We start from the raw sequence: 26,731 nt of genomic DNA, 5'->3' as shown, positions 1-26,731 counted from the left end.
ATGGACCAACCTGATGCGTCATAGAGAAACCTGCACACCTGTGGATCTACATTTCATTGTGAAATTTGCATCCAGCCAACAAGTAAAGCAAGGCAATGTGACAATCCTTGTTCTACTGATAAAACATATTTATTATTTTTAAAGTTGAAAAAGAACAAGATTTTTCAAGCAGCAGGTATTTAGAATGCAATCTATAATGAAGCTGATAGTTATGCGAGGGACATTATGTGCCCCACATAGCCCTATTAGCCAATTGTCATTTATTAAAAGAAAATGTTTCAATCAACATTTGTAATTATCGCAATACAGAAAGCTGGACAAAATTAAAATCCACCCTGTCCAACAGAAGAATGTGGCCATTATTCACTACATTTCTCCAATATATGACATTTCCATTGTTGATTTTTGTTGAGTAACCAGGGTTAGTGGAAACCTGCCTAATGTCAATGGAAGATTTGTGATGCAGCTTGAGTTGCATGTAAGTAAAAGGTGAATTAGAGCAGAGAAGGGAAAACAGATGGGATGACAAAAGAAAGTAAGATTAACAGGAACACATACAGATGTGAAGAAAAGGAACTTTGCGAAAGGGAGAGATGACAGCAGAAGAGGGAAAATCCAATGTGCCAATCTGCAGCAGAGATCTGTTGGAGGAGACATCCCCAGCTGTAGATAGCTCCCTTATCTCTAGTAGTGGAGAATGGGGGTTGTACTTGGTAGGGCTTGACATTCCAGCCCAATTTACAGATTCTCACACATGTGTCTCGTTAGTAACTGGCTGAGGAGATAAGGCTGGAAAGGATCAGTAAGATTGTTCAGACCAAAACTACTGTCACACTATTGCTCCCAGCCCTGAGAAGTAACTATAGAGTCTTCCTATAACGAGCTGGAAATACACCTGTAGCGTAATAGACTGTGGAAGAGAAAATCTCACACAGTTGTCAAAGAACAGTGCCGTGATGAAGTTTCGATTTCCAGTCACTGAGTGTTACACTTGATGACGTCAGTGCAAGAGTCTGTATTTGTGCGGCATACCCCTCTTCCCAGTATGGTGTATGCAGAGAGGATATTGTTCACTGTTTTGCTTGGACGTAGTTGTCAGAAACAGGTGTCAGAAACAAGGCCAGACTCTCTCCTGCTGAGTGATGACATTGCTCTACCTTGTGCGAGGTTGCTTTCTTAGAGGAGTTTAGGACTGTCTCCTGCTGTGCTCCTGATGTATGTGCTGCTAAATTCGTTCTGCTCGGCCCCAGAGTCTGAAGAAGCAGGCTGCGGAGGCTCTGACTAGATTGCCAACTCACCAGTGAACCGGGGAGGAATACCAGCAACAGGGAAGGCATTCACAGATAAGAGAACAATGAGACGAGTATCACAAAGTTGAAAAAAAAACCAAAAATTATAATTACAAGAGGCTGGTTGGGATGTGTTTAGGACACAGTAAAGTTATGAAGTAAGATATACTGAGATATACATAAGAATATTTTAAACAATAAGAAATGGGGCTCAGGCTATTGCATTCCCCCCACAAGTATTAGAAGAATGATGGCGGTCTGTGACCGCCGCTACTGAGCACCCAGAACCCTCCTTTGGCCGATCAACGTTCTCCACTTCCATGCGGGCTGGATTTCAGGAAAAATAAACGCTGAAATGTACGCAGGAAGTTCCATCTAATCGCAACATGTTTTGTTAATTAAGCTTGTCAACTGGACATTTATTATATATGTAACACACGACAGAGAACCACTACAGCTTTCCATCTGTAGCCAGGGGCCAATTCTCAACTGTGCAAAACTAATAAAGAACACCATGCTTTTTTTTAAATCAGAGATAATTGTTGTTCTCTTTTTAAAACCAGGAACACAAATATTGGGAATTTATGATTTTTTCAGTCTTTAACTATTTAGATAAATTATGCAGGAAAACCCCCCCAAAAAAATACCATAAGGGAATACAAATTCCAAAACCAAATTTAAGGAAAGTACTAATGATTAAAAACATGCTTAGCAGTGACAAGAAGAAGAGGCTTTCTGACCTCACAGGAGAGATTGAGGGAGATTGGGGGAAGAGGCTTCTGAAATTGAGACCCAGCATGGCTACTTGGTTGTAGAGAGTGTTTTTGGCACAGGCTCTCAGGCCGCCAAAACATCAATCTCTCTCCTCCCAGGGCAGCTGTGAGGAGTGGGGCACAACACAGAGGAAAAGCTGGACAGAGCCAAGCTAAGCTTCCCTCAACTCTGTGTAGGAAGGAGATACAGCCAGCTCTTCTCCTAGGAGCGTTCTTAATTACTCCCACTCATACCCATATCCTCCACCATCATCTGGCAAATTAAGAGGAGGGGATCTATTCTAGGAGTTCTACTAAAAAACATCTAATCAGTGACAGTGAAATATGCCACCGTCCTCTTGGCAGTCTATCCTGGCTGGGATTATCTTAGCTTTATGTAAACCTAATTACAAACATTTTATCTCCTGTTGCTACATTAATATACTGCATCCTTTGCCAAAAAAACAGATACTTTTATTTTTTCTAAAGATTGGATAAATGATGATACAGTTAGGGAAAAAAATATTTGATCTCCGATTTTGTACGTTTGCCCACAGACAAAAATTATCAGTCTATAATTTTAATGGTAGTTTTATTTGAACAGTGAGAGACAGAATAAAAACAAAAAAATCCAGAAAAACACATACATGTTATAAATTGATTTGCATTTTAGTGAGTGAAAACGCCTTCCTGGGGATGTCGTCGGGCGGTGGAAGGAGTACTTCGAGGATCTCCTCAATCCCGCCGTCACGTCTTCCTTTGAGGAAGCAGAGGATGAGGGCTCAGAGGTGGACTCGTCTATCACCCGGGCTGAAGTCACAGAGGTGGTTAAGAAACTCCTCGGTGGCAAGGCACCGGGGGCGGATGAGATCCGCCCTGAGTACCTCAAGTCTCTGGATGTTGTGGGGCTGTCTTGGCTGACACGCCTGTGCAACATCGCGTGGCAGTCGGGGACAGTGCCTCTGGGATGGCAGACCGGGGTGGTGGTCCCTCTTTTTAAGAAGGGGGACCGGAGGGTGTGTTCCAACTATAGGGGGATCACACTACTCAGCCTCCCCGGGAAAGTCTATGCCAGGGTTCTCGAGCGGAGAATACGGCCGATAGTAGAACCTCGGATTCAGGAGGAACAGTGTGGTTTTCGTCCAGGCCGTGGAACACTGGACCAGCTCTATACCCTCTACGGGGTGATGGAGGGTTCATGGGAGTTTGCCCAACCAATCCACATGTGTTTGTGGATTTGGAGAAGGCATTCGACTGTGTCCCTCGCGGCATCCTGTGGAGGGTGCTTCGGGAATATGGGGTCCTGGGTCCTTTGCTAAGGGCGGTCAGGTCCCTGTACGACCGAAGCAGGAGCTTGGTCTGCATTGCCGGCAGTAAGTCAGACTTGTTCCCTGTGCATGTTGGACTCCGGCAGGGCTGCCCTTTGTCACCGGTTCTGTTCGTAATTTTTATGGACAGAATTTCTAGGCGCAGCCAGGGGCCGGAGGGTGTCAGGTTTGGGGACCACACGATTTCGTCTCTGCTCTTTGCGGATGATGTTGTCGTGTTGGCCCCTTCAAGCCAGGACCTTCAGCATGCACTGGGACGGTTTGCAGCCGAGTGTGAAGCGGTGGGGATGAAAATCAGTACCTCCAAATCCGAGGCCATGGTCCTCAGTCGGAAAAGGGTGGCTTGCCCACTTCAGGTTGGTGGAGAGTGCTTGCCTCAAGTGGAGGAGTTTAAGTATCTAGGGGTCTTGTTCACGAGTGAGGGAAGGATGGAACAGGAGATTGACAGACGGATCGGTGCAGCTTCTGCAGAAATGCGGTCGATGTATCTGTCTGTCGTGGTGAAGAAAGAGCTGAGCCGTAAGGCGAAGCTCTCGATTAACCGGTCAATCTACGTTCCTACTCTCACCTAAGGACAAGATCCCGGATACAGGCGGCCAAAATGAGCTTTCTCCGCAGGGTGGCCGGGCGATCCCTTAGAGATAGGGTGAGAAGCTCGGTCACCCGGGAGGAGCTCAGAGTAGAGCCGCTGCTCCTCCACATCGAGAGGGGTCAGCTGAGGTGGCTTGGGCATCTGTTTTTCGGATGCCTCCGGAACGCCTTCCTGGGAAGGTGTTCTGGTCCCGTCCCACCGGGAGGAGACCCCGGGGAAGACCTAGGACACGCTGGAGGGACTATGTCTCCCGGCTGGCCTGGGAACGCCTCTGTGTCCCCCCGGAAGAGCTGGAGGAAGTGTTTGGGGAGAGGGAAGTCTGGGCATCCCTGCTTAGACTGCTGCCCCCGCGACCCGGCCCCGGATAAGCGGAAGATGATGGATGGATGGATGAGTGAAAACATGACTATTTGGTGGCAAAACCCTTGTTGGCAGTCACAGAGGTCAGACGTTTCTTGTAGTTGGCCACCAGGTTTGCACACATCTCAGGAGGGATTTTGTCCCACTCCTCTTTACAGATCTTCTCCAAGTCATTAAGGTTTCAAGGTTGACGTTTGGCAACCCGAACCTTCAGCTCCCTCATACAGATTTTCTATGGGATTAAAGTCTGGAGACTGGCTAGGCCACTCCAGGACCTTAATGTGTTGTCCCCTTAGCAGAACACCCCCAAAGCATTATGTTTCCACCTCCATGTTTGATGGTTGTGATGGTGTTCTTTGGGTCATAGGCAGCATGCCTCCTCCTCCAAACATGGCGAGTTGAGTTGATGCCAAAGTGCTCGATTTTGGTGTCATTTGACCACAAAACTTTCATCCAGTTCTCCTCTGAATCATTCAGAAGTTCATTGGCAAACTTCAGATGGACCTGGACATGTGCTTTCCTGAGCAGGGGGACCTTGCGGGCGCTGCAGGATTTCAGTCCTTCCCGGCGTAGAGTGTTACCAATTGTTTTCTTGGTGACTATGGTCCCAGCTGCCTTGAGATCATTGACAAGATCCTCCTGTGTTGTTCTGGGCTGATTCCTCACAGTTCTAATGATCATTGCAACTCCACAAGTGAGATCTTGCATGGAGCCCCAGACCGATGGAGATTGACTACGGGAGATTGTTTCTTCCATTTGGGAATAATCGCACCAACTGTTCTCACCTTCTCACCTAGCTGCTTGGCGATGGTCTTGTAGCCCATTCCAACCTTGTGTAGGTCTACAATCTTGTCCCTGACATCATTGGACAGCTCTTTGGTCTTGGCCATGGTGGAGAGTTTGAAATATGATTGTTTGATTGCTTCTGTGAACTGGTGTCTTTTATACAGGTAACAAACTGAGATTAAGAGCACTCCCTTTAAGAGTGTGCTCCTAATCTCAGCTTGTTACCTGTATAAAAGATACCTGGGAGCCAGAAATCTTTCTGATTGAGAGGGGATGAAAGAATTATTTCACTCATGAAAATGTAAAAACATTATTGTTTGTTTGTAGTTCTGTCTCTCACTGTTCAAATAAACCTATCATTAAAATTATAGACTGATAATTTCTTTGCCAGTTGGCAAACGTACAAAATCAGCAGGGGATCAAATACTTTTTTCCCTCACTGTATGTCTAAACTGATTCAGTGCCGAAACACTACATGAGTTTCAGAAACAAAGTTATATAAGATTCAGATGCAAAGGTTTATTGATAAAGTAACAACTGGAAAGAAGAGACCATTGTAGGATGATATACACATAGTTATGAGCATTACAGACTATAGAAAAGATACCATAACTGACAGAGCACGGTTGTATCGAAAACGTGTCTCAGTTTCCAAGGTGTTACGCTGCTATATTATTGTGCTGGGGGACATGAGGGATGTACTACTAACTTTTCTCAGTTTCCTCCAATTTTAAATTTTAGAAGGAGATGAGGTCCTGGTCCACACCTGCGGATTACCTGGTTTGGGGGGACCGTTGCTGTTCCTGTCCTTGTCCACTTGGTCATACTTCTGACCTAGTCTAAAATCAAATATACTCTGGATTTAGCCAAGAGAAATTTATTTATTATTCCAATTGGACTCTTAATATCTCACCCGGCACAGCCAGAAGAGGACTGGTCACCCCTCTGAGCCTGGGTCCTCTCTAGGTTTCTTCCTAAAATTCGACCTTCTTAGGGAGTTTTTCCTAGCCACTGAAATTCAACACTACTGTTGTTTGCTCCTTGGGGTTTAAGGCCGGGTGTCTCTGTAAAGCACTTTGTGACAACTGCTGTTGTAAAAAGCGCTTTATAAATAAATTTTGATTGATTGATTGATTGTATATTGTCTTTCCGTGAACAGGTTGATCGTGACGAGCGTTAGTTTTACAAACCTTGAGTTCACAGCTTACGCCTGAAATGAAATAAAACTAAATAGAACAGGAGAGACTCACCTGCAGTGTCCACGTTAATGAGACTAACAGTAGGCAGCACAGTTGAGTGGTCCAGTGATCGAAGCCTTCGGAAGACCAGCTTCACCAGGAAAGACTTGAGCAAATCAGGCAGAAGAGAGAGGAGGAAGATGGGCAGGTAGGCCATATAGCGCAGTCGGCACAATAATGGTGTCATGACCCTGCCCTGAGGGGTCACCGCCATGCGCTCAATGGTGGGGAACAGCATCACTGACTTCCTCACCTGCCAAAGGTTGTGTAAAAGAAAGGATATTACTTACACCAAACTATATGTTCCCTGCATTCTTTCAATTAGTTTCTTATCAACAGGTAATGCGATAAGTAATAAAGCTTCAGTTTAAAGATGCATTATTGTACTTTTTTGGGATCATGTTGTTAATAAGTTTACACACATGGATTGATTCAAACTTTTTGACAATTTGCGGGTACAGTGACTCCCAAAATGATTAAATCCCCTTGGACTTTTCCACATTATATTGTGTTACTACACAACTTTAAATGAAAAAGGATTTAATCTGACATTTTTGCCACTGACCAAAACTAAAAAAGTCAACATTGTTGTTAGATCTATTTAATTTTAACCATTAGGCTAATAGTTGTTCATGTACATTTGTGTAAGTGAAAGAATGAATCAGGGTTAGTGTAATGAGGACGCGCGTGGAAGACTCGTGCCATCCCTCCCAACGTGGTATTTGGCGTGCGTCATCGCCGGCCTTCTAGTCACACCGCCCCTCCTCCAACGGCACTGTCACGTCTTGTTATTGCACGCACCTGGTGTCTATTCCCTCATTAGGTTGCCTATATTAGTTCCTGTGTTTCTGGGCGTCTTTGTGAGGTATTGTTCTATGTCTGGTGTAGTACAAGAAACTTTGCACGCTTGTTGTTGCACTTGAGCGTTTGATTTTCTGCGTGCCATTTAAGTATTAATATAAGTTACGTTAACCGCCTCCCTGCGTTTGACTCCTTCATTCTACGCACACCACAATGACACCCATTCTGACAGAATACCTCACCTGGAAAATTGAGTCAGCAGGGAGCGACCTGCTGCGACAGCATGGGGACATGATCGCGTCCTAGGGGGAGGCCATGACCAATATGGTCCAGGCGATGCAGCGATTGGAGGCGAGAATGCCAGCCGAGCAGGTGCCTCCAGCTATCAACCCGGCCGAGGTGCCCTTGCCATCGTCTCCACCGCCACAGACGAGGACCATACAGCTGAGCCTTCCCCAGGGATTCCACGGAGACGCAGCACACTGCTCCGGATTTTTACAGCAGCTGGGGCTTTATTTCGCCTCCCTTAACCCTCACCCGGGGGATAGGGAGAGGATCTCGGCCCTTGTCTCCTGCCTGAGGGGCAAGGCGTTGGACTGGGCCAACTCCGTTTGGTCCGCTAACGGGCCGGAGTTGACCCATTACGAGGCGTTCGTCGGCCTCTTTCTGGCCGTTTTCGATCATCCGCCCGATGGCAGGGAGGTCGGCAAGCGTCTTGTGTACTTCAGGCGGGGAGGTGCACAAGACTGATTTCCTTGCTAATTCTCAGTGTAAGGCGCTCGTAGACTCAGGCGCAGCTGGGAATTTTATAGACAGCGGTTACGCACAGAGACTGCGCATTCCGCTGGTACCGTTGTCTAGACCTAGGTCCATTACGGGCTTAGACAGCAAACCACTGGGTACTGGTCCAGTTGAAAACGTCACAGTGCCCCTCACTATGACTATACAGCACGCCCATACAGAACAAATTGAGTTTCATGTTATTCACTCTCCTGCTTTCCCTGTGGGGTTGGGTCTTCAGTGGTTGTCGGGACACAACCCAACGATTTCCTGGTCGCAGAGAGTGTTGACGGTGGTCTCAGGGGTGTCAGGAGAGGTGTCTAGGTGTTTCCGTTGGTGCGACCTCGGTGGAAAGTCCAGACAATGGCCCTCATTTATCAAAAGTGCGTACACCAAATTTCCAGCGTATACCTGGCGTACACCCAAAACCACGGTGACTTTGAGATTTATCAATATGGACGTTGGCGTACGGCACTCTCAAATCCTACGCCAGCTCAGGAGGTGGTGTACGCACGTTTTGAGTTAGTGCGGAAATGCGCAGAAAAAAAAATCCTAACGCACTGACAAACTAAAAGATATGATATATTATGACCCACAGTAAAAAAAACAACAACATAATAATTACAAACTTCAGTGTTTATTTTTGTGCAACATGGACTTCAATGTTTAATTTGTGTGACTTTACCAAAGCATTTGATTTATATGTATTCCTTCAGATGCGAGCCTGTGCGCTTTACATGACGTTTCAGTGTTAGGCCCGGCAGTTGCGCACGGACTGGGTTCAGTAAAAAAAGGCTTTTAATGACCAAAATATAATTCAGACTGACAAAATAATAAAAATGACATTCTTCTTCTTTTAAATAATAATAATAGAAATAATAATAATAACGACATTGACAGACGGATCGGTGAAGCTTCTGCAGTAATGCAGTCGATGTATCTGTCTGTCGTGGTGAAGAAAGAGCTGAGCCGCAAGGCGAAGCTCTCGATTTACCAGTCAATCTACGTTCCTACTCTCACCTATGGTCATGAGCTTTGGGTCATGACCGAAAGGACAAGATCCCGGATACAGGCGGCCGAAATGAGCTTTCTCCGCAGGGTGGCCGGGCGATCCCTTAGAGAGGGTGAGAAGCTCGGTCACCCGGGAGGAGCTCAGAGTAGAGCCGCTGCTCCTCCACATCGAGAGGGGTCAGCTGAGGTGGCTTGGGCATCTGTTTCGGATGCCTCCGGAACGCCTTCCTGGGAAGGTGTTCTGGTCCCATCCCACCGGGAGGAGACGCCGGGGAAGACCTAGGACACGCTGGAGGGACTATGTCTCCCGGCTGGCCTGGGAACGCCTCGGTGTCCCCCCGGAAGAGCTAGAGGAAGTGTCTGGGGAGAGGGAAGTCTGGGCATCCCTGCTTAGACTGCTGCCCCCGCGACCCGGCCCCGGATAAGCGGAAGATGATGGATGGATGGATGGAACGACATTCTTCTTCTAAATAACAATAAACGTCATTTATAATAAATATAATAAAATAATAAGACGAATATTACAAATTGTAATGCAATTATTAATGTGAATGAATGGCACTCCACATCACATCATCATCTTTTATTCCGCTTTTTTAAACTGCTTTCTACCTCCCTGGTGATCGTCTCAAACTCCACGTCAGAGAAGTTTCTCTTTTTTGCCGTCTTCCGTGTGTCCATGGCGTAAAATGAGGGCGTGGGGGATGCGGAGACTTGAATATATAGGGGCGTGTTATTCTAATGACGATTGTTTTCAGCTCGCGGCATTTATCAAGGGAAGGTATTGCGTACACCTGGATTTTAAAGGTACGCACAGCTTTATAAATCAGGCGGTGAGAGGTGTGTAAGCAAAATCTTACGCCAACATATACGCCCGTTTCTACGCAAGAATGATTAATGAGGGCCATTGTCTTCCACATCGCTTTTGACAATCTCTAGACAGGATTTTTTATACTGTCCGATAGAGGCAATTTTTGTGAAGCACCCAGGCTATTGTAGCAGTATGTGCAGCGTCCCCCAGCTCAGCGATAGCCTCCCTGACTAGTGCAATTCTAGCCCAGATACTCAGTTTTTGAAGACAGCCTATTCTAGACAGATTCATAGTAGTGTCATATTGTGTCGATTTCTTAATAACGGAATATACTGTGTTCTGGGGAATATTCAATGACATAGAAATGTTTTTATAGCTTAACAATGATTGGTGTCTAAAAAAATCTTATTCTGGATATGCTTTGCATTTTCATTTGTCTTCATCACATAGTTTTTGTTAGAAATTGTTCCCACTGTGGGACCTCCCAGAGTCAGGTGTATTTAACCTGAAATCATGTGAAACACATGAATTGCACAAAGATGGACTCCATTCAACTAATTAATTCTAAATACACTGGTTGTACCACAGCTCCTTCAGGGGTGTCATGGCATAGGGGCTAAAATACTTCTGCAATTTAGTTTTTCTGTTTTCTGTTTGTAATTCAGTATTATTAATAGATTTTATTTTTCACTTTGACTCAACCGACATTAAAACGACTTGAAAGCAACATTAGTACACCTAGTTAAATCCATTTTGATTTCACTTTGTTACTCAACATAATTTTGAAATTGAGAAAGAGGACATACAGGAGAGGGAGAGAGGGAGAAAAAGAGAGAAAGACAAAAAGAGACAGAAGGAGAGACTTAGAAAGAATCTGAGAGAGACAGAGGGAAATAAATGTGTCAGAACACAAGTCCTAGGAAACAGGAAGCACCTGCCACTGTTTGGCCAGCAGCAGGCGGGAAGAGTGATAAACCTCTACATAACAGTCGGTCTTCGACCCAGAGAGTGCAAGGCACACCAATCGGATGTGAACTCACTAACCATTCTTTTGTAAAGGCCAAAATTATTTTTCTTTCCAATTCAAAGTAGGGATTGATCTTTCCCATAGGGATGTTTGGTGTTCAGTGCACTGTGGGATTGTAGACGTGCTGTACGCTGCTTGCTGTGACCTACCTGGCTACCTGCCAAACTTTTTCGAATTTACTCTATATAAACTAATTGGTTAAATTCTACATTAAAAGTTTACCAACGCAATATTTTTATCTGCTGACTTTTTACCCAACTTTTATACACCAGGACCCTATTTGGACATAATTAACAGAACTACTTACCTCTCCATGAACACCCAAAGCTAAGCACCATTATTATGCCTTAACATTATAATTGTTGTAGCAACAACACTGAGGAGAACTATCGTCTTCAGTTAAAGATAGCAGAGTTAGAGGCTCGGCTTCAGACGCAAATGTCAGGCAAGGATTATGTTAGTGTAGAACTGGAAAAAAACTGTGTATGTGCCACCAGGAAGAAACAAGTGTTGTTAGCCCCCCGGCACAGTTCCTGCAGCCAGGCAAGAATTTTCTCTTGGTCACTGGGAAGAAATGCTGCGACCAGTTAAACCTGGGTCGCTGCTAGAACCGACTAAGATTTTCAACAGGTTTTCCCCACTGGAGTCGGAGTCAAGGCCCGAGCCGTCTTCGGAGGGGAATGATCAGCAGGCATTTTCTATCGGAGGCCTGGAAAAACTGAAAACTTTAGTCTTCCATTACCTGCAGTATTAGACTAAAGAATCAGCCAGCGATCGTACACTGTTTACCGGGGAGCAGAGCCACCAAAGTAGCCGCAAATCTGGGGTTGGTGCTAGTGAAGTCTAAAACTGGCAAGTATAGAGAGTACAGAGATATGGTTATTCACGCTGGCACCAACGACGTTAGGAGGAAACAGTCAGAGGTTACGAAGCAGAACATAGCATCAGCGTGTAAAGTAGCTAGAAAGATGTGTCGGCATCGAGTAAATGTCTCTGGCCCCCTCCCAGCTAGGGGTGGTGACGAGCTCTACAGCAGACTTGCGCTACTCAATCGCTGGCTGAAAACAGAGTTCTGCCCGTCGCAGGAGGTAGAGTTTGTAGATAACTGGCTCTCTTTTTGGGACTCTCCCAGAAATAGGGCCAGGCCTGATCTGCTGAAGAGCGGCGGACTCCATCCTAGCTGGAGTGGTGCTTTTCTTTAATCTAGGAACATTGACAGGAGTCTCACTCCTATAGCCTCACCATGAGAAAGGGTGCAGGTCAGGCCGCAGGCTGTTAGCCAGCCTGCTAGTATAGTGGAGTCCGTCGATAGCATAGCCAGAGTAGTTAGTAAGGTTTTACCTATTGCCACTGTGATTCGTTCCAGGCAGAGAAAAGTTAAACAAGGTAGTGCTAACAATAGCAGCCTTATTAAGATTAAGAAGCTTTCCTCCACCTCGGTCACAAATAAAAATGACTGTATCACCTCGCATCTCAAAATGGGACTCATAAATGTTAAATCCCTTGCTCCAAAGGCAGTTGCAGTAAATTAATCTCTGATCATAAACTAGATGTTATTGGCTAAAACATGGCTAAAGCCTGATTGATTTACTGCCCTAAATGAGGCCTCTCCTCCTGGCTATACTAGAAATCATATACCCTGTGCATCCTGAAAAATAGGGGGTGTTGCTATTATTTATGACAGTAAATATAAATTTACTCTCAAACACATAACTGGTTTTCATTCTTTTGAAGTTTTACTCATGAAAGTTAACCAGGCTGATAAATTGTAGTCATATATAGTATTATTTTTGGCGATTTCAATATTCATATGGAAAAGTCCAATGACCCTCTTCAAAAAGCCTCTGAAGCCATAATTGTCTCAATAGGTTTTATCCAACATGTCTCAGGTCCAACGCACTGCCACAATCATACCTTAGATTTAGTCCTGTCACGAGAAATAGATATTGTAGATCTAATAATTTCCCCCCAAAATCCTGGATTATCGGATCACTCTCTTACTACATTTACTGTTAAAACAAGAAATCAAAAGACAAAATAAATATACAACAAGAAACTCCCTGGTACACAGACAATCCTAGAGCCCTGAAGCAAGCCTCCAGAAAACTGGAGCGAAAGTGGTGCTCCAACAAGTTGGAAGTATTCAGACTAGCCTGGATAGATAGTACACTACAATACCGAAAAGCACTCACATCTGCTCGATCAGCTTATTTCTCCAAGCTGATTGAGGTGAACATAAAAAATCCAAATGTTCTCTTCAATACAGTTGCAAAGTTAACAAAAAACTACGCTCAACAAGGGAAGTGGGTCTTCACTTCAGCTGTAATAAATACATGAACTACTTTGATGAAAAGATCATCACCATTAGAAAACAAATAACTGATTCTTCCTTAAATAGTTATAGTCCCCAAAAGCTCAGTTGTCCTGAGAATGTCCTGAACCTCCCTGACCAGTTGTTAATGGGGAATTCTTTGATCCTGTATCGCTCGACACATTCACACAATTTGTAATGAGTTCTAAACCCACAAATTGTCAGCTAGACCCTATTCCAACAAAATTACTTAAGGAGCTATTTCCTGTGCTAGGTCAGCCAATGTTGAACATAATGAATTGCTCCCTTTCCTCCGGATGTGTACCAAACACACATTTCCCTTCCTAAAGACAAATAACATTATGAAATGCTCCAGTCCGGTTTCAGACCCCATCATAGTACTGAGACTGCACTCGTGAAGGTAACAAATGTCCTTCTAATGGCCTCAGACATAGGTTCTGCATCCGTCCTGTTGCTTCTTGATCTTAGTGCTGCTTTCGACACTATTGATCACTCCCTTCTCTTAGAGAGACTGGAAACCCATATTGGGCTACGTGGACATGTTCTAGCCTGGTTTAAATCGTATTTATCTGAAAGATATCAGTTCGTATGTGTGGATAACATATCCTCTGAAAAAATCTAAGGTTTTGGTGTTCCTCAAGGCTCGGTTCTGGGCCCATTATTGTACTCACTATATATGCTGACTCTGGGTGATGTAACTTTTTGCTTTTAAACTCAAGAAAAACAGAAATGCTTGTTTTAGGACCCAAGAAACAAAGAGCTTTGTAGGCAGATCTCACTGTGAACCTCGACGGCTGCATGGTCGCATCCCAAAAAACTGTACGAAACCTTGGCGTTACCCTTTACCCTGACCTCTCCTTTGAAGAACATATGTCTCAAGAGTTGCTTATTTTCATCTTCGAAACATTGCAACAAATCTGAAACTTTCTATCAATAACTGATGCAGAAAAACGAATCCATGCTTTTGTTACTTCTAGATTAGATTACTGCAATGCTCTTCTTTCCGGTTACCCTGACAAATCAATAAATACATGTCAATTAGAGCTGCACACGGCTGCCAGAATCCTAACTACAACAAGAACATTTGAACACATTACTCCAGTACTAGCCTCTTTACACTGGCTGCATGTTAGGGTTAGGGCTGATTTTAAGGTTTTATTGTTAACCTATAAATCAATACATGGATCCCACTTACCTCGCTGAAATGATCCAGCCATACATACCTACATGTAACCTTAGATCGCAAGATCTAAGACCTCCTGGTTGTGTTGCAGATCAAGACGATACCTGACGATTTCAGCTGCCACTGTGCTGACACCTCCCCCACCCCCGTGTTCTCCCTGTCCTTGTCCATCTGGTTATGCTTCTGACCTGGACTAAGTTTAAATAGACTCAGCCCACATGCATTTATTAATTATTACAATTTGTACTCTTAATATGTTCACCCGGCACAGCCAAAAGAGGACTGGCCACCCCTCCGAGCCTGGGTCCTCTCTAGGTTTCTTCCTAAATTTCAGCCTTCTTAGGGAGTTTTTCCTAGCCACTGAAATTCAATACTACTGTTGTTTGCTCCTTGGGGTTTAAGGCCGGGTGTTTTGTAAAAGCACTTTGTGACAACTGCTGATGTAAAAAGGGCTTTATAAATAAATTTGATTGATTGATTAACTAGCCTTAGCCCGGGCGTTTAACACCTTCTCAAGGACTACACTGGGACATGGGATGGATGTGGGGTAAAGGGAGGGGGTAAAGGGAGGGGGTGAGAGAGAAAGTGATAGAGAAACAGGCAGTCTTCAATGAGAGTGAAACACTAACTAAAAGACTTAGGCTTCCCCTTGAGGATGGGCAGTTGGAAGATTTTGACACAGGGAGGGTGACAGGGGCAAGTGATCACATACTTCAGAGATAACATAATGGCTAGTTTAAGTGTAATCTACTGCTGTGAAACACGACATTAATTAGAAGCGCTCTCTTATGAAAACAATCAATGTTTCCTCATCATTAATCTTCCAATTGCGTGGTCTGCTATGGCAATCTTTTAAAATGTATCACATATAGATTAATGGGGCTGTTGAAAGATACCAATATGTGATGTTGTGAGCGTGATAGAAAATGTTGTGTGTGAGAGCAAAAGAGAGACAAGAAGAAAAGGGTCTGCGCAGTGGGACACAGGTGAGCTTTGAAGTGTAAAGCGGTAGTTTTGATGGGAAGCAGCTCCTCTTCCAGAGGAACAGAGGAATGTTCTGAAGAATGTAGAAAGAAAAGGCTGGCCCTTCAACACGAACCGAGACTCAGGCTGACACACAAATGCTAATGAAAGTATGATACTGATTAACATGCCAACTAATTACACATTCAAGCACTTAACCCACATAAAACACTACACACACTTGCAAAGACATACACCTTGACTCTTCCGCTTTTTCATATATGATACATGTTATTTAGCTAACACTATTATTCAAATCAACTTACAGAACAGTCATGCATGCATAAATGTTAGAGAGCGAACCCACTATATTGCCATTGCATGAGCCATGCATTACCAACTAATCCATAGAGAACAACACATATACAAGCTTCATGTCTACCCCGCAATTACAACATGTTCAGTAAGGAAACACACGGAAACACAACTGGTCACTAAAACCAGGTCAAGGGTGTCTTTAAACCCGCAGCAGAGCTGTAACACATCTGGTGGTGCTGGACAGAAAAAGGACTGATGAACGGAGTGGACTTAAGATGTCACAGTGAAAAAGGGGTGATTTCTGAGCTCTAAATGTGACAGAGCAAGAATGTTAATGTTCTACAGATGCACTGGAGCTTCAGCCAACCCTACACGCACATTTCACTTGGGTGTGTGTTCAGTCCATGGAAGAAAAAAAAAATACACTCATGCTCAAGCGCACACACTGTACAATGAAGTCAACTTCTGAAGTTAAACTCTTGACGCAGTGAAACATTTGTAAAGAACACACAATCTCAGAGATGACAAGCTTTATCCTGGAACTAAGGAAACCAAATGGTTTTCCGAAACGGGAACAATTTGTCAATGACTAAACCTCCAAACCTGCCTCCCTTCTTTATACTCGCAGAGGTGAGAAAAAATAAGTTGTAGGAAAAGTGAGAAGGGAGGATCGCAGAAGGTTCTGGGAACAGCATGGAACGCTGGTCGGGGGTGCCGAGCCCGCCCTTAAACACTCTGTAAACGAGGTCCAATGGGCCGACAAGCCACTCGGTGCCAGGCCAGACCCAGTGCACTGTTAGACAGCAGGTGTTCTGGTCGTAAAATGCCGGCGTGTAGGCCACCTGGCTGTGGTGCGCGTGCAGGGCCTTGTGCAGCAGCAGCTGTTACGTGACAGAGCCTGGGTTAAGGGCCGCACTAAAGCTCTCCTCGCGCACCTCTCTCGCACCTCATAAGAGAGAGACAGCAGTAGCCTTGAGACTCCCCAGGCTCCATTCATACGCCCGAATGTCTTGCCTGCTCTGCTGGGTTTCCTGACTAGGGAAAGAGTGGGCTGGAGACAGGTAACATTGGGAGTAAACTCCGGGCTCACTCATAGTCTCCGTGGTGACGATGGGGTGTCTGTGGGTGTCAGCAGTTTTGGCTGGTATGTGAGTTAAGCTGGAAGGTATCGTTCAGGACCAGACAACTTGACAGGTACCTTAGTGAGGGCGCGCTTATAGGGAAGGTCGAAATTGAATGAATCATGAAGACAGAGAAAGGTAATGAGAGGTCAACCTTTACAGCAATGCTGTCATCAGAAAAAGCAATTCTCCACCCAGGGATTCTATTGATCTCCAGAACTTCATCCAGAGCATGGTAAGTCTGTCACCACTCAAGACAGAAACACGGGAGAACGAAAATGTGGCAGTTAGCGTACACAAGGCAATCTTGTATTAATTATACTAATGAATAATATTACTTTAAGACAGTTGGCCTTCTGCATCTCTCAAGAAAGCAGGATGGAAAGAAATATGAACTAGACATGGACGCTGTGCCATCAGGCTCCGGCCCATTATATCATATGTTCTAGGAAAGTCCGTCTCATCCCAATTTTAGTGCGACATTTTTAATAATCTATCCAGTGTCTGCCAATAAACAACTAAAACCAACACATTCACAGCCTTATTTGGAAAAAACCCAGGAAAAAATTTCACAAATAAATATTCATATATCTTCCTGCTGTCCCACACAGATGGGTACAGATGTTCTAAATTTCCTTAAATCTTTCATCTTTTGATGGCGCCTTACCCTGAAAAATGTATATGGGCAGAGAGAAACTGTTATTAATTCCGTTTTCTTTAAACAACCATTAAAAACTTAACGTAACTCTAGCTACCTAATTATAGCCAACATGAGACTTAAAATCTGTTTAGCCATGTAATGTTTGATGCTGCAATTGCAAAAAAAATACATAGTACCTAAAACTCAAAATGCTAATGATCATCCTAAAAGAATTACAGTAGCTTAGTTGAATTTAAGGGAAAAGTCCAAGTGAACCATGGATACGTTTTTCTTGGACCAAATGTTCAGGGTGAGGAACCACATATCAAGTAAAACAGAAATAATTTAATGTGCACTGGCCCCCACCCTACAGGGTAGGAAAGGTGGGAATTATATGTAAGAAATCATAAATAAGGTGTGAAGAAAAAGGGAAGGGTGAAGGAAAGGGAGAAAAACTAGTGAGGGAAATTGTCAAAATGTCAGACAATAGAAGTTGTTGATGTCTATGTACTCGGCTCTTTGCCCCGTCCAGGCGTGGTGGGGTGTGATCTTTCCCATCATTGGAAAATCTATTTGGGCCAGCAGTTGGGGCTTCCCACTGCTGACAACTCAGACAGGAGGGATCGATCCCATCCTTTGACCCCACTTGTTTTCATTTTCTTCATGTACTCGCCACTTGTATATTAACTGTTCATTAATTGCCTCTTCCAGCCACAGGGAAGAGATGGAAATTATGTTTCTTGCTTCATGAATTGATGTATTCATTGATGTATCAATATCGTATTTTTATTATCCACATCAATTTTTTTTATTTGCCAGAGCAAGCCGTCAATAACCTACATTACACTATATAAAGTACATTGTACAGAAAAAATGGGTAGCATGGGTAAAACATGACAATCAGAGAACACACCAGGCCCACGCTTGTATAAACGGCTTGTTAATGAAGTCAAGGCAATTAATGGAAGATAATGGGGTTAAGTAGTACAGCCTAAATAAACAGAGAACAATCTACTTTTTGTACCAACATACAACCCTCCAGACATTTGGGTTGGCCACAGGTTCATTTACTTTGATATTCCAGCTACAGTCAGCATTAATGATACACGTATCTCCATTAAAAGGCATTAACAACCTCTCCAACCCATGTCTAAAGTAACTCAATATATTAGGTGTGGTACAAACCCTTTGGCCATTACTCTCTTGATTTCCTCATCCACCCCCAAAATCTGTGATGTTTTCATTTCTAACTGCAGCCTCACACTTTCATGTGTCATAGGTTCTGAGCCTGTTGGACATGTAGAGCTTTGAGTCAAATCCATCAATAATGGGTGTCATCAAATATTGTCATTCAACAGGGAAAAACAGCTGGGTCTGTTTGAGCACCTTGGAAAAAATTAGACGTTAAGCCAGATGTCTTTCCAGAGGCCTGTGTTTTGAGATTGTGCCACAATTGGTAATCACACCATAGTTCTAAGAGACATTCAAGGCATGTATCCCAGAGCCTCAAACATGTTAATGGTCATTCATAACAATGTGGGATTCACAACCTTTTTGATATAGTATCAAATTAAATAAAATGTGGGCTCCTGGCTCCTGTTGTTATAATATTTATGGGATTAGTGGTTTTCATATTGGTGGTGGTTCCATTTTATATGGCTATGGGAAGAGGTAGCAATATGAGTCCCAATATTATGGTGCCAGGTATGGGAAAGATTCAGGTCCTATCCATGTCCTATCCTTACTACAAATGGTTGTTTGTAACATAGACATGATTAAGAAATCTAGAGTTAAATGCCTGGCGCCATTGTCTTCTTTTTTTGTTTGTACGGACTCTTCTCAATCGTTTTTTATGACTACATATTATTATGGGAAACAAATAATTGTTAATTATGTTAGCTTTGTAGAAACTGGAAATGAAGGGCATAGATTGTGTTAAACAGCGATTATATGCTGGATAATTAGAAGTAACTGTGTCCTTTCCAGTTAGTACCACATTCCTTTTTCAGAGTCTAGAGGTAACAGAACACAAAACTGAAGGTGGTGGAGTAAGTTACCCTGTTTGACCACCCATAGCTTATAGGCCAGAGACTCCATACATCATCTTGTAGACATATGCAACCTGGTCCAGAAATCGACAATCAACATCTCTCTCCTAACATTTCTCTCACATTTCTTGTCTAATTATTTATGTGGGAAGTGCTTTCCACACTGTCTTTATTTCTCTGCCAATACGCTGTCTGTCTGGCCTGATAATGGGCCCCTGGAGATTAAAATAAACAAGTCATCAGTGGTCAACAGTTAAATCCCTGTTATGGCATATCATTTCCAATGTTGTTTCAAACAGTGCTAAATCACAATCACCATGTAGCATACTAAGAAGACAGTTCAGGGCAGATGGAATTCACACGCTCAAAATACAACCCCATTTCCCAAAAAGTTGGGACACTGCTTTAAATGCTAATAAAAACAGAATGCAATGATATGCAAATAATTTATCCCTATATTTATTTGAAAATAGTACAAAGACAACATATCAAATGTTGAACCAAACCAAAATCATATCAAACTGAGAAATGTTATTGTTTTTGAAAAAATACATGCCCATTTAGAATTTTATGCAAGCAACATGTTTCAAAAATGTTGGGACGGGGCCTGTTTATCACTGTGTCACCTCTTCTTTTAATAATATTCTGTAAGCATTTGGAACTGAGGAGACCAATTGCTGTAGTTTTGAAAGTGAAATGTATTCCCATTCTTGCTTGATATAGGATTGCAGCTGCTTAACAGTTCGGGGTCTCCTTTGTCGTATTTTTCATTTCATAATGCGCCAAATGTTTTCAATGGGTGACAGGTCTGGACTCCTACTACGGAGCCATGCTGTTGTAATACATGCAGAATGTGGTTTGGCATTGTCTTGCTGAAATAGCAAGGCCATCCCCGAAGAAGACATCAGCATATGTTGCACCAAAACCTGTATATATTGTTCTGCATTAATGGTGCCTTCAGAGATGTGCAAGTCAACCATGCCATGTGCACTAATACACCCCCATACCATCACGGATGCGGGCTTTTGAACTGTGCGCTGATAACAAGCAGGATGTTCCTTCTACTCTTTAGTCCGGAGGATGTGGTGCCCATGATTCCCCCCAAAAAATGTCACATTTTGATTGATCAGATCACAGTACAGTTTTACACTTTGCCTCAGTCCATCTTAAATTAGCTCTGGCCCAGAGAAGGCAGCGTTGTTTCTGGATATTGTTTGTATATGGTTTCTTCTTTGTATGGTAGAGTATTAACTTGCACTTGTGGATGCAGTGCAAGTTAAAACTGACGGACTGACTATTGTTAAATAGCTTAGTGGTTAGAGAAGTGGACTTGTGAACCATAGGTCCCAAGTTCGTATCTCCTCACAGTCGAAGCGAAGTACGCTTTAAAGACTTTGCGGGATAAAATAATTTACGGTTATATTGCGACTGTATCTGGTGGATTTTCGAAGTACGCATCCTTGCACATGTTTTGGGTCAAGTTAGACAAACACATTTGCTGGCTACAGCATACAGTAGTTACGTTATAGTAAGCCATAACTTAAACTGTGTAACGTTATATTGCGACTGTTTCTGGCATGGAAAAGTTCATCTTCAGTCCCGCTAGCAATTGCTCAATTCTTATGATTATTCCTAGGAAGTTAGTAGATACTAGTAAGCCTATTACTGGCTAATAAGCTGTTAAAACGGCCAGTGGCAAAATAGTTCATAGACGCTATGGTGGAGGTAAACGTAATAAGAAACGTTAGTCAGTTTAACACAATCCTCAACGGAGTCTATCGACTACTGAAACGTGTAATGCTGTGGCGTAGTGGTTAAAGACAGTGCCTCTCATTTGGAAGACCTAAGTTCAAATCTATTGAGAGCAACAACATTTATTAATTATTTCTGGTAGACTCCAAGATTCTCTCGTCTTTTCACTTGATGAAAAGGTTAGTTATCGTCGCCTTTATTGATAGTTATTGTGTAAATGTAATTCACAAATGTAAGAAAAAATATGTTGTTGCGCCATGGAAAAAAAAAACGTTCTTATGCCATGAAATGAAATAAGTTACAGTAAGTTAGTAGATACCGGTAAAGCTTATTACTGGCTAATGCGCTTGTTTTATATCCAATCATGTTACTGACTGTTGAAAATTAACCTAATTAGTTGTGAGATGTTCCACCAAGTTCTTAATAGCATTACACACATTTTACAGTCGTTTGCAGCCCTGTCCCAGCTTTTTTGAAATGTGTTACTGGCATCATATTCAAAATGGGCATATATTTTTCAGAAAACAATAAACATTTTCAGTTTCTTTGTACTATTTTCTATTGAATATAGCATCCCATCCCTTTTTTGGTTACACAACAACAAATAAAAACAGACACACACAGTATTGATCTATTGCAGTCAATAGCCCACAGAAAACAAAGACACACTCAAATATAAACTGCGGTCCACTGAGTTTGCCCCCGAACTGTGTGCAACCATTGTTTTCACAGCTTCCAGCACCCCCTGTTGCAGTGGGTTGTGAGGCTACATTCTTGCTGCATATTTCCCCTGACCCCTCAGGCTATCTGCCCGGCACTCCTGCAGTGTTCCAGCTATCCCCTGCTACTGCATCCCACTGTTCGCTTCTGAAGTTCAGGCAACAAAAACCTAAGTAGTATTTGCACAGTAGCATAAACATGGGGGGCAGACAGTAAACAAATGCAAAAACATGCTGGTTTGAATAAATGCTTTCATTCAAAGAGTACATCTCAATAGTGTGGCTTCCCCACAGAGACTCTCTTGGTAGCTGTGTTTTTCAGTCTTGGCCTTGGACAATGATGGACAAGGAAAGACCGATGTCAATATACGGCATAGAATCATCTTTATGTTTATTTACCTTTAGATATGAAGAAAAATCTACTGAGACCAAAGTCTCTTTCACAGCTGAGCTCTATATTACAACAATAAAAATGCATACAAAATGGATGAAATACTAATATTAAGAAAAACAAATCACAATTGACAATACAAATTTTTAATAAGAAATGTAAAATGTCTTTATATATCACTTTATGTAGGTGGAGTCATGGAAATGAATTTACTTAGTGATGGGCAGCCAGAATGATCCAGTGCAAGCCTTACTTCAATGAACCAAAGTGCCAGTGTGGAAACATTGAGAAAATTGACATTTCAAAAAAGCAAATTTGGCTCAGTGTAACCTGATGTGCTGTGTCCAGTACTCAGATATCATGCATGCCATTTTTGCTAAGGACAGTAAAACACGTCAATAGCTAAGAACAGTCTTGTAAACCGAGGTGGATGGTAGATGATGATGATCCAGTCGATTATTTAGTTGGGTTGCTGAACCTGATGTGGTCCTTAGCTCAGCCTCTTTGTAGTCTGGATACTCCAGCTCAACCAACTTGTAGGATACACATGGATGATGACAGTGCTCCCACTACAGAGCAAAAAAGCCAGAGCAGTAGTTCTTCACACATGTTTAAAACAATTCTTTTAAACGCAAAAAAACAAGTCATCTTGCCATCAGTCCTGTACCTCTATTGGTGAAAGCAACCAAAACAACTCAATAATTCATTACAAAGTAAAGAAAAGCAGATAAAAACCAGATAAAAGCACTCAAAGGCATCTAAAATATTTACACAATTTACAGAGCTCTCTGTTTAGGCTGCCTTATGGCGACATGGCAACCACAGAGCCATGAGTTAATGCGGAACTACAACGAGTCTTGTGGTGAAAGGCAGTAGGAAGAGAGAGCTGCCATGCTAAACACATTTTGAGGCAGCTGGTTTCCTTAAAGTCATATTAGATGTATACAACATGATCTGATGGCTATCTCACGCCAACATGGTCTGACCTGTCATTTCACATCAATAGGATTCCAGTTAGAACTGCCAGCCCCAAAGCTGAAAATGATTTAGATTAAGAACTCTCCTCTGACTCAAGAATCACCAGAGACTTCTTATTCAGACACCTACTGTATATAGCAGGACGGAAAGCCATCTGCTGTCAAATCAACGTGAAATGGTGTTTGTGAGTGAATGACAGGTACAGAGATTGGAAAGGGACAGGGTTAAGTGAGCTGGATAAAAAAAGCACCCTGTGTCAGTAAGGAGAAACTGAAGGTGATGCCAGGAAGAGCCAACTGTGTTTTTTAAACCTATATAGGCTGCCTTATACAAACACACTAACTAACACATATACACTCACCTAAAGGATTATTAGGAACACCATACTAATACTGTGTTTGACCCCCTTTCGCCTTCAGAACTGCCTTAATTCTACGTGGCATTGATTCAACAAGGTGCTGAAAGCATTCTTTAGAAATGTTGGCCCATACTCATAGGATAGCATCTTGCAGTTGAAGGAGATTTGTGGGATGCACATCCAGGGCACGAAGCTCCCGTTCCACCACATCCCAAAGATGCTCTATTGGGTTGAGATCTGGTGACTGTGGGGGCCATTTCAGTACAGTGAACTCATTGTCATGTTCAAGAAACCCATTTGAAATGATTCGAGCTTTGTGACATGGTGCATTATCTTGCTGGAAGTAGCCATCAGAGGATGGGTACATGGTGGTCATAAAGGGATGGACATGGTCAGAAACAATGCTCAGGTAGGCCGTGGCATTTAAACGATGCCCAATTGGCACTAAGGGGCCTAAAGTGTGCCAAGAAAACATCCCCCACACCATTACACCACCACCACCAGCCTGCACAGTGGTAACAAGGCATGATGGATCCATGTTCTCATTCTGTTTACGCCAAATTCTGACTCTACCATCTGAATGTCTCAACAGAAATCGAGACTCATCAGACCAGGCAACATTCTTCCAGTCTTCAACTGTCCAATTTTGGTGAGTGGTACCTGGTGGGGTCTTCTGCTGTTGTAGCCCATCCACCTCAAGGTTGTGTGTGTTGTGGCTTCACAAATGCTTTGCTGCATATCTCGGTTGTAACGAGTGGTTATTTCAGTCAAAGTTGCTCATCTATCAGCTTGAATCAGTCGGCCCATTCTCCTCTGACCTCTAGCATTAACAAGGCATTTTCGCCCACAGGACTGCCGCATACTGGATGTTTTTCCCTTTTCACACCATTCTTTGTAAACCCTAGAAATGGTTGTGTTTGAAAATCCCAGTAACTGAGCAGATTGTGAAATACTCAGACCGGCCCGTCTGGCACCAACAACCATGCCACGCTCAAAATTGCTTAAATCACCTTTCTTTCCCATTCTGACATTCAGTTTGGAGTTCAGGACATTGTCTTGACCAGGACCACACCCCTAAATGCATTGAAGCAACTGCCATGTGATTGGTTGATTAAATACTTGATGGTTTTTCAATGTTAGTTTGAGTTAACACTAAAACTGTTAGTGAAGATATCTGCTTCAAGTTAGCGAGTGGCACCAAGATATTGTCCCGCATTAAAAGTTTCGGCTTCAATTTCGGTGCCTACAAACAAACTTAATTAGGGAGAAAATATACCAAGGGTTGAGAAATGTTGCCTAACCAGCTATGGCAATGGCACAAACATGGCAAATGCTGCAAACGCCATTGCATTAAATGAGCAGTTAAACGAATAAATCGACACAGGCCGCTCCTCTTAAATTGGTAATAAGTTTAAAATAGAAAACACTGAACTTTCTTTTTTTTTCAGTTTAATAGCACATTATGTAGGCTATGAACTCTATTTTTAAGTGAGATTATCTACGCTGTTTGAAAATTGCTAATCAAAACTATATTTGCAATATCTGTCAAAGATATCACAATTCAGTATTTTATCCAAATCATGCAGCCCTGGTCAGGAGCCCTGCACATACTGTATGCAAACAACAATACATAAACTTATTACCGGACCGCGTAAGCGGGGCCAGCCAAGAAGAGCAAATATCTCTTACTGAGTGAATGAGTGACTGACTTACCCTTGTTAAATAGCATAGTGGTTAGAGACACGGACTACCAATCCGGAGGTTCCACATTCGAGTCACGTTACAGTTAAAACAAATTATGCATTAGGATTTGTTCAGGACAGACATAAACTCAGCTGGCTACATAGCTACGTTAATGTAAGCCTAAAATAAAACTGTTTGCGGTTATATTGTGAATATTTCTGGTGCATTTTCAAAGAATGCATCCGTGCACGCTTTTAGGGTCAGGATAGACAAAAACTTCGCTGGCTACAACCTTCAGTAGCTACGTTATTGTAAGCCTAAAATGAAACTTTTTAAGGATATATTGCGAATTTTTCTGGAGGATTTTCAAAGTACGCATTTGTGAATGCTTTTTGGGGTAACATAGGCAAGATCACATTCCCATGGGTAGTAAAAGAGTAGGGGTTTCAACGATTCTCTCGTGTTTTCACTTGATGAAAAAAGTTATCAGTTATCATCACCTTTATTGAAAGTTATTGTATCAATGTCATTTATGAATGAAAAAACTAACGCTGTTGTGCCTTGAAATGAAATAGCTTTAGCAGGGAACATTTTATTTTCAGTCTCGCTAGAAATTGCTCAATTCTTATGATTATTCGAATAAGTACGTTAGTAGATACTGGTAAGCCTATTACTGGCAAAAAATCAGTTAAAACGGCCAGTGGCAAAAGCCAAACAGTTCATAGATGCTATTTGTGGTGGAGGTAAGAAACATTAGTCTGTTTAACACAACGATTAATGGTGCTAAATATTCAAACTTGGTGTAAAGTTAATGTGTGACAAAATGATCTAATGTTAAGACGCTACTCTGACAGCAGGCAAGCGTGTAACTCTGTGGTGTAGTTAAAGACACTCAGGTTCGAATCCAGTGAGAGCAACAACATTTATAATTTCTAATCGTGGGCCGGCAGAACTAGGCTTGCCCTGTTCCTTTTCTCGTTTTCAAAATGCATCAGATGTATAACAAAACTTGCAGTACTCTATGAACAACACATTTGAAACACCAGGCCAAACCTATAGCCTAGACATCATACTGCACCTGGAGAAAAGCAAGGGCATAATCCAGTCATTCTCTTCAACCTTTCCTCCCACATCTCATTTTCTGCGGCCTGCAGCCTGCCAGATGCTGTCCTCTGGAAGTGCTAACTCACCCCAGGCTGGTCCCAGCTACAAGCTGAACTCAGCCTACTTTTCCGTCCATAAGTACACTAAAACCTCTGCCACCACTTACCTATGCCTCGCCGGTGCCCCAACTCATAAGGCAAGACATCATTCCAACACAAATATCTGAGGCCCAAAGGAACATGAGTTTCTGATTATCACACATCATATGTTACAGACATAATCGCTTGTGTTTGCTTCTTGGCAGTCTGCAATCTTCAGTGGGAAAGGAAGTATTTTTCTCCTTATTCTTTTCTTGACAAGAAGAAT

The 26,731-nt window shown here is 42.8% G+C and overlaps 1 protein-coding gene across 5 annotated transcripts in view; it reads right to left on the bottom strand.

Moving 5' to 3' along the window:
- The window catches only part of ldah (lipid droplet associated hydrolase), a 92,917-nt gene that overhangs the window by 18,184 nt on the left and 48,002 nt on the right, over positions 1 to 26,731 (bottom strand). For 4 of the 5 annotated variants that reach the window (XR_002197864.3, XM_013132209.3, XM_020053790.2 and 1 more), the window contains exon 5: positions 6,358 to 6,598. Coding sequence is in view for 4 of the 5 variants with exons in the window: in XM_013132209.3 (XP_012987663.1) it covers positions 6,358 to 6,598 (241 nt within the window). In the remaining variant the exon portion in view is untranslated. The remainder of the gene's footprint in view (positions 1 to 6,357; positions 6,599 to 26,731) is intronic. The other variant, XM_034297594.1, reaches the window with a different exon arrangement.

This window comes from Esox lucius, chromosome 15 (genome assembly GCF_011004845.1).
Source record: "Esox lucius isolate fEsoLuc1 chromosome 15, fEsoLuc1.pri, whole genome shotgun sequence".
Classification (NCBI taxonomy): domain Eukaryota; kingdom Metazoa; phylum Chordata; class Actinopteri; order Esociformes; family Esocidae; genus Esox; species Esox lucius.
This window is presented reverse-complemented; position numbering and strand designations above follow the sequence as displayed.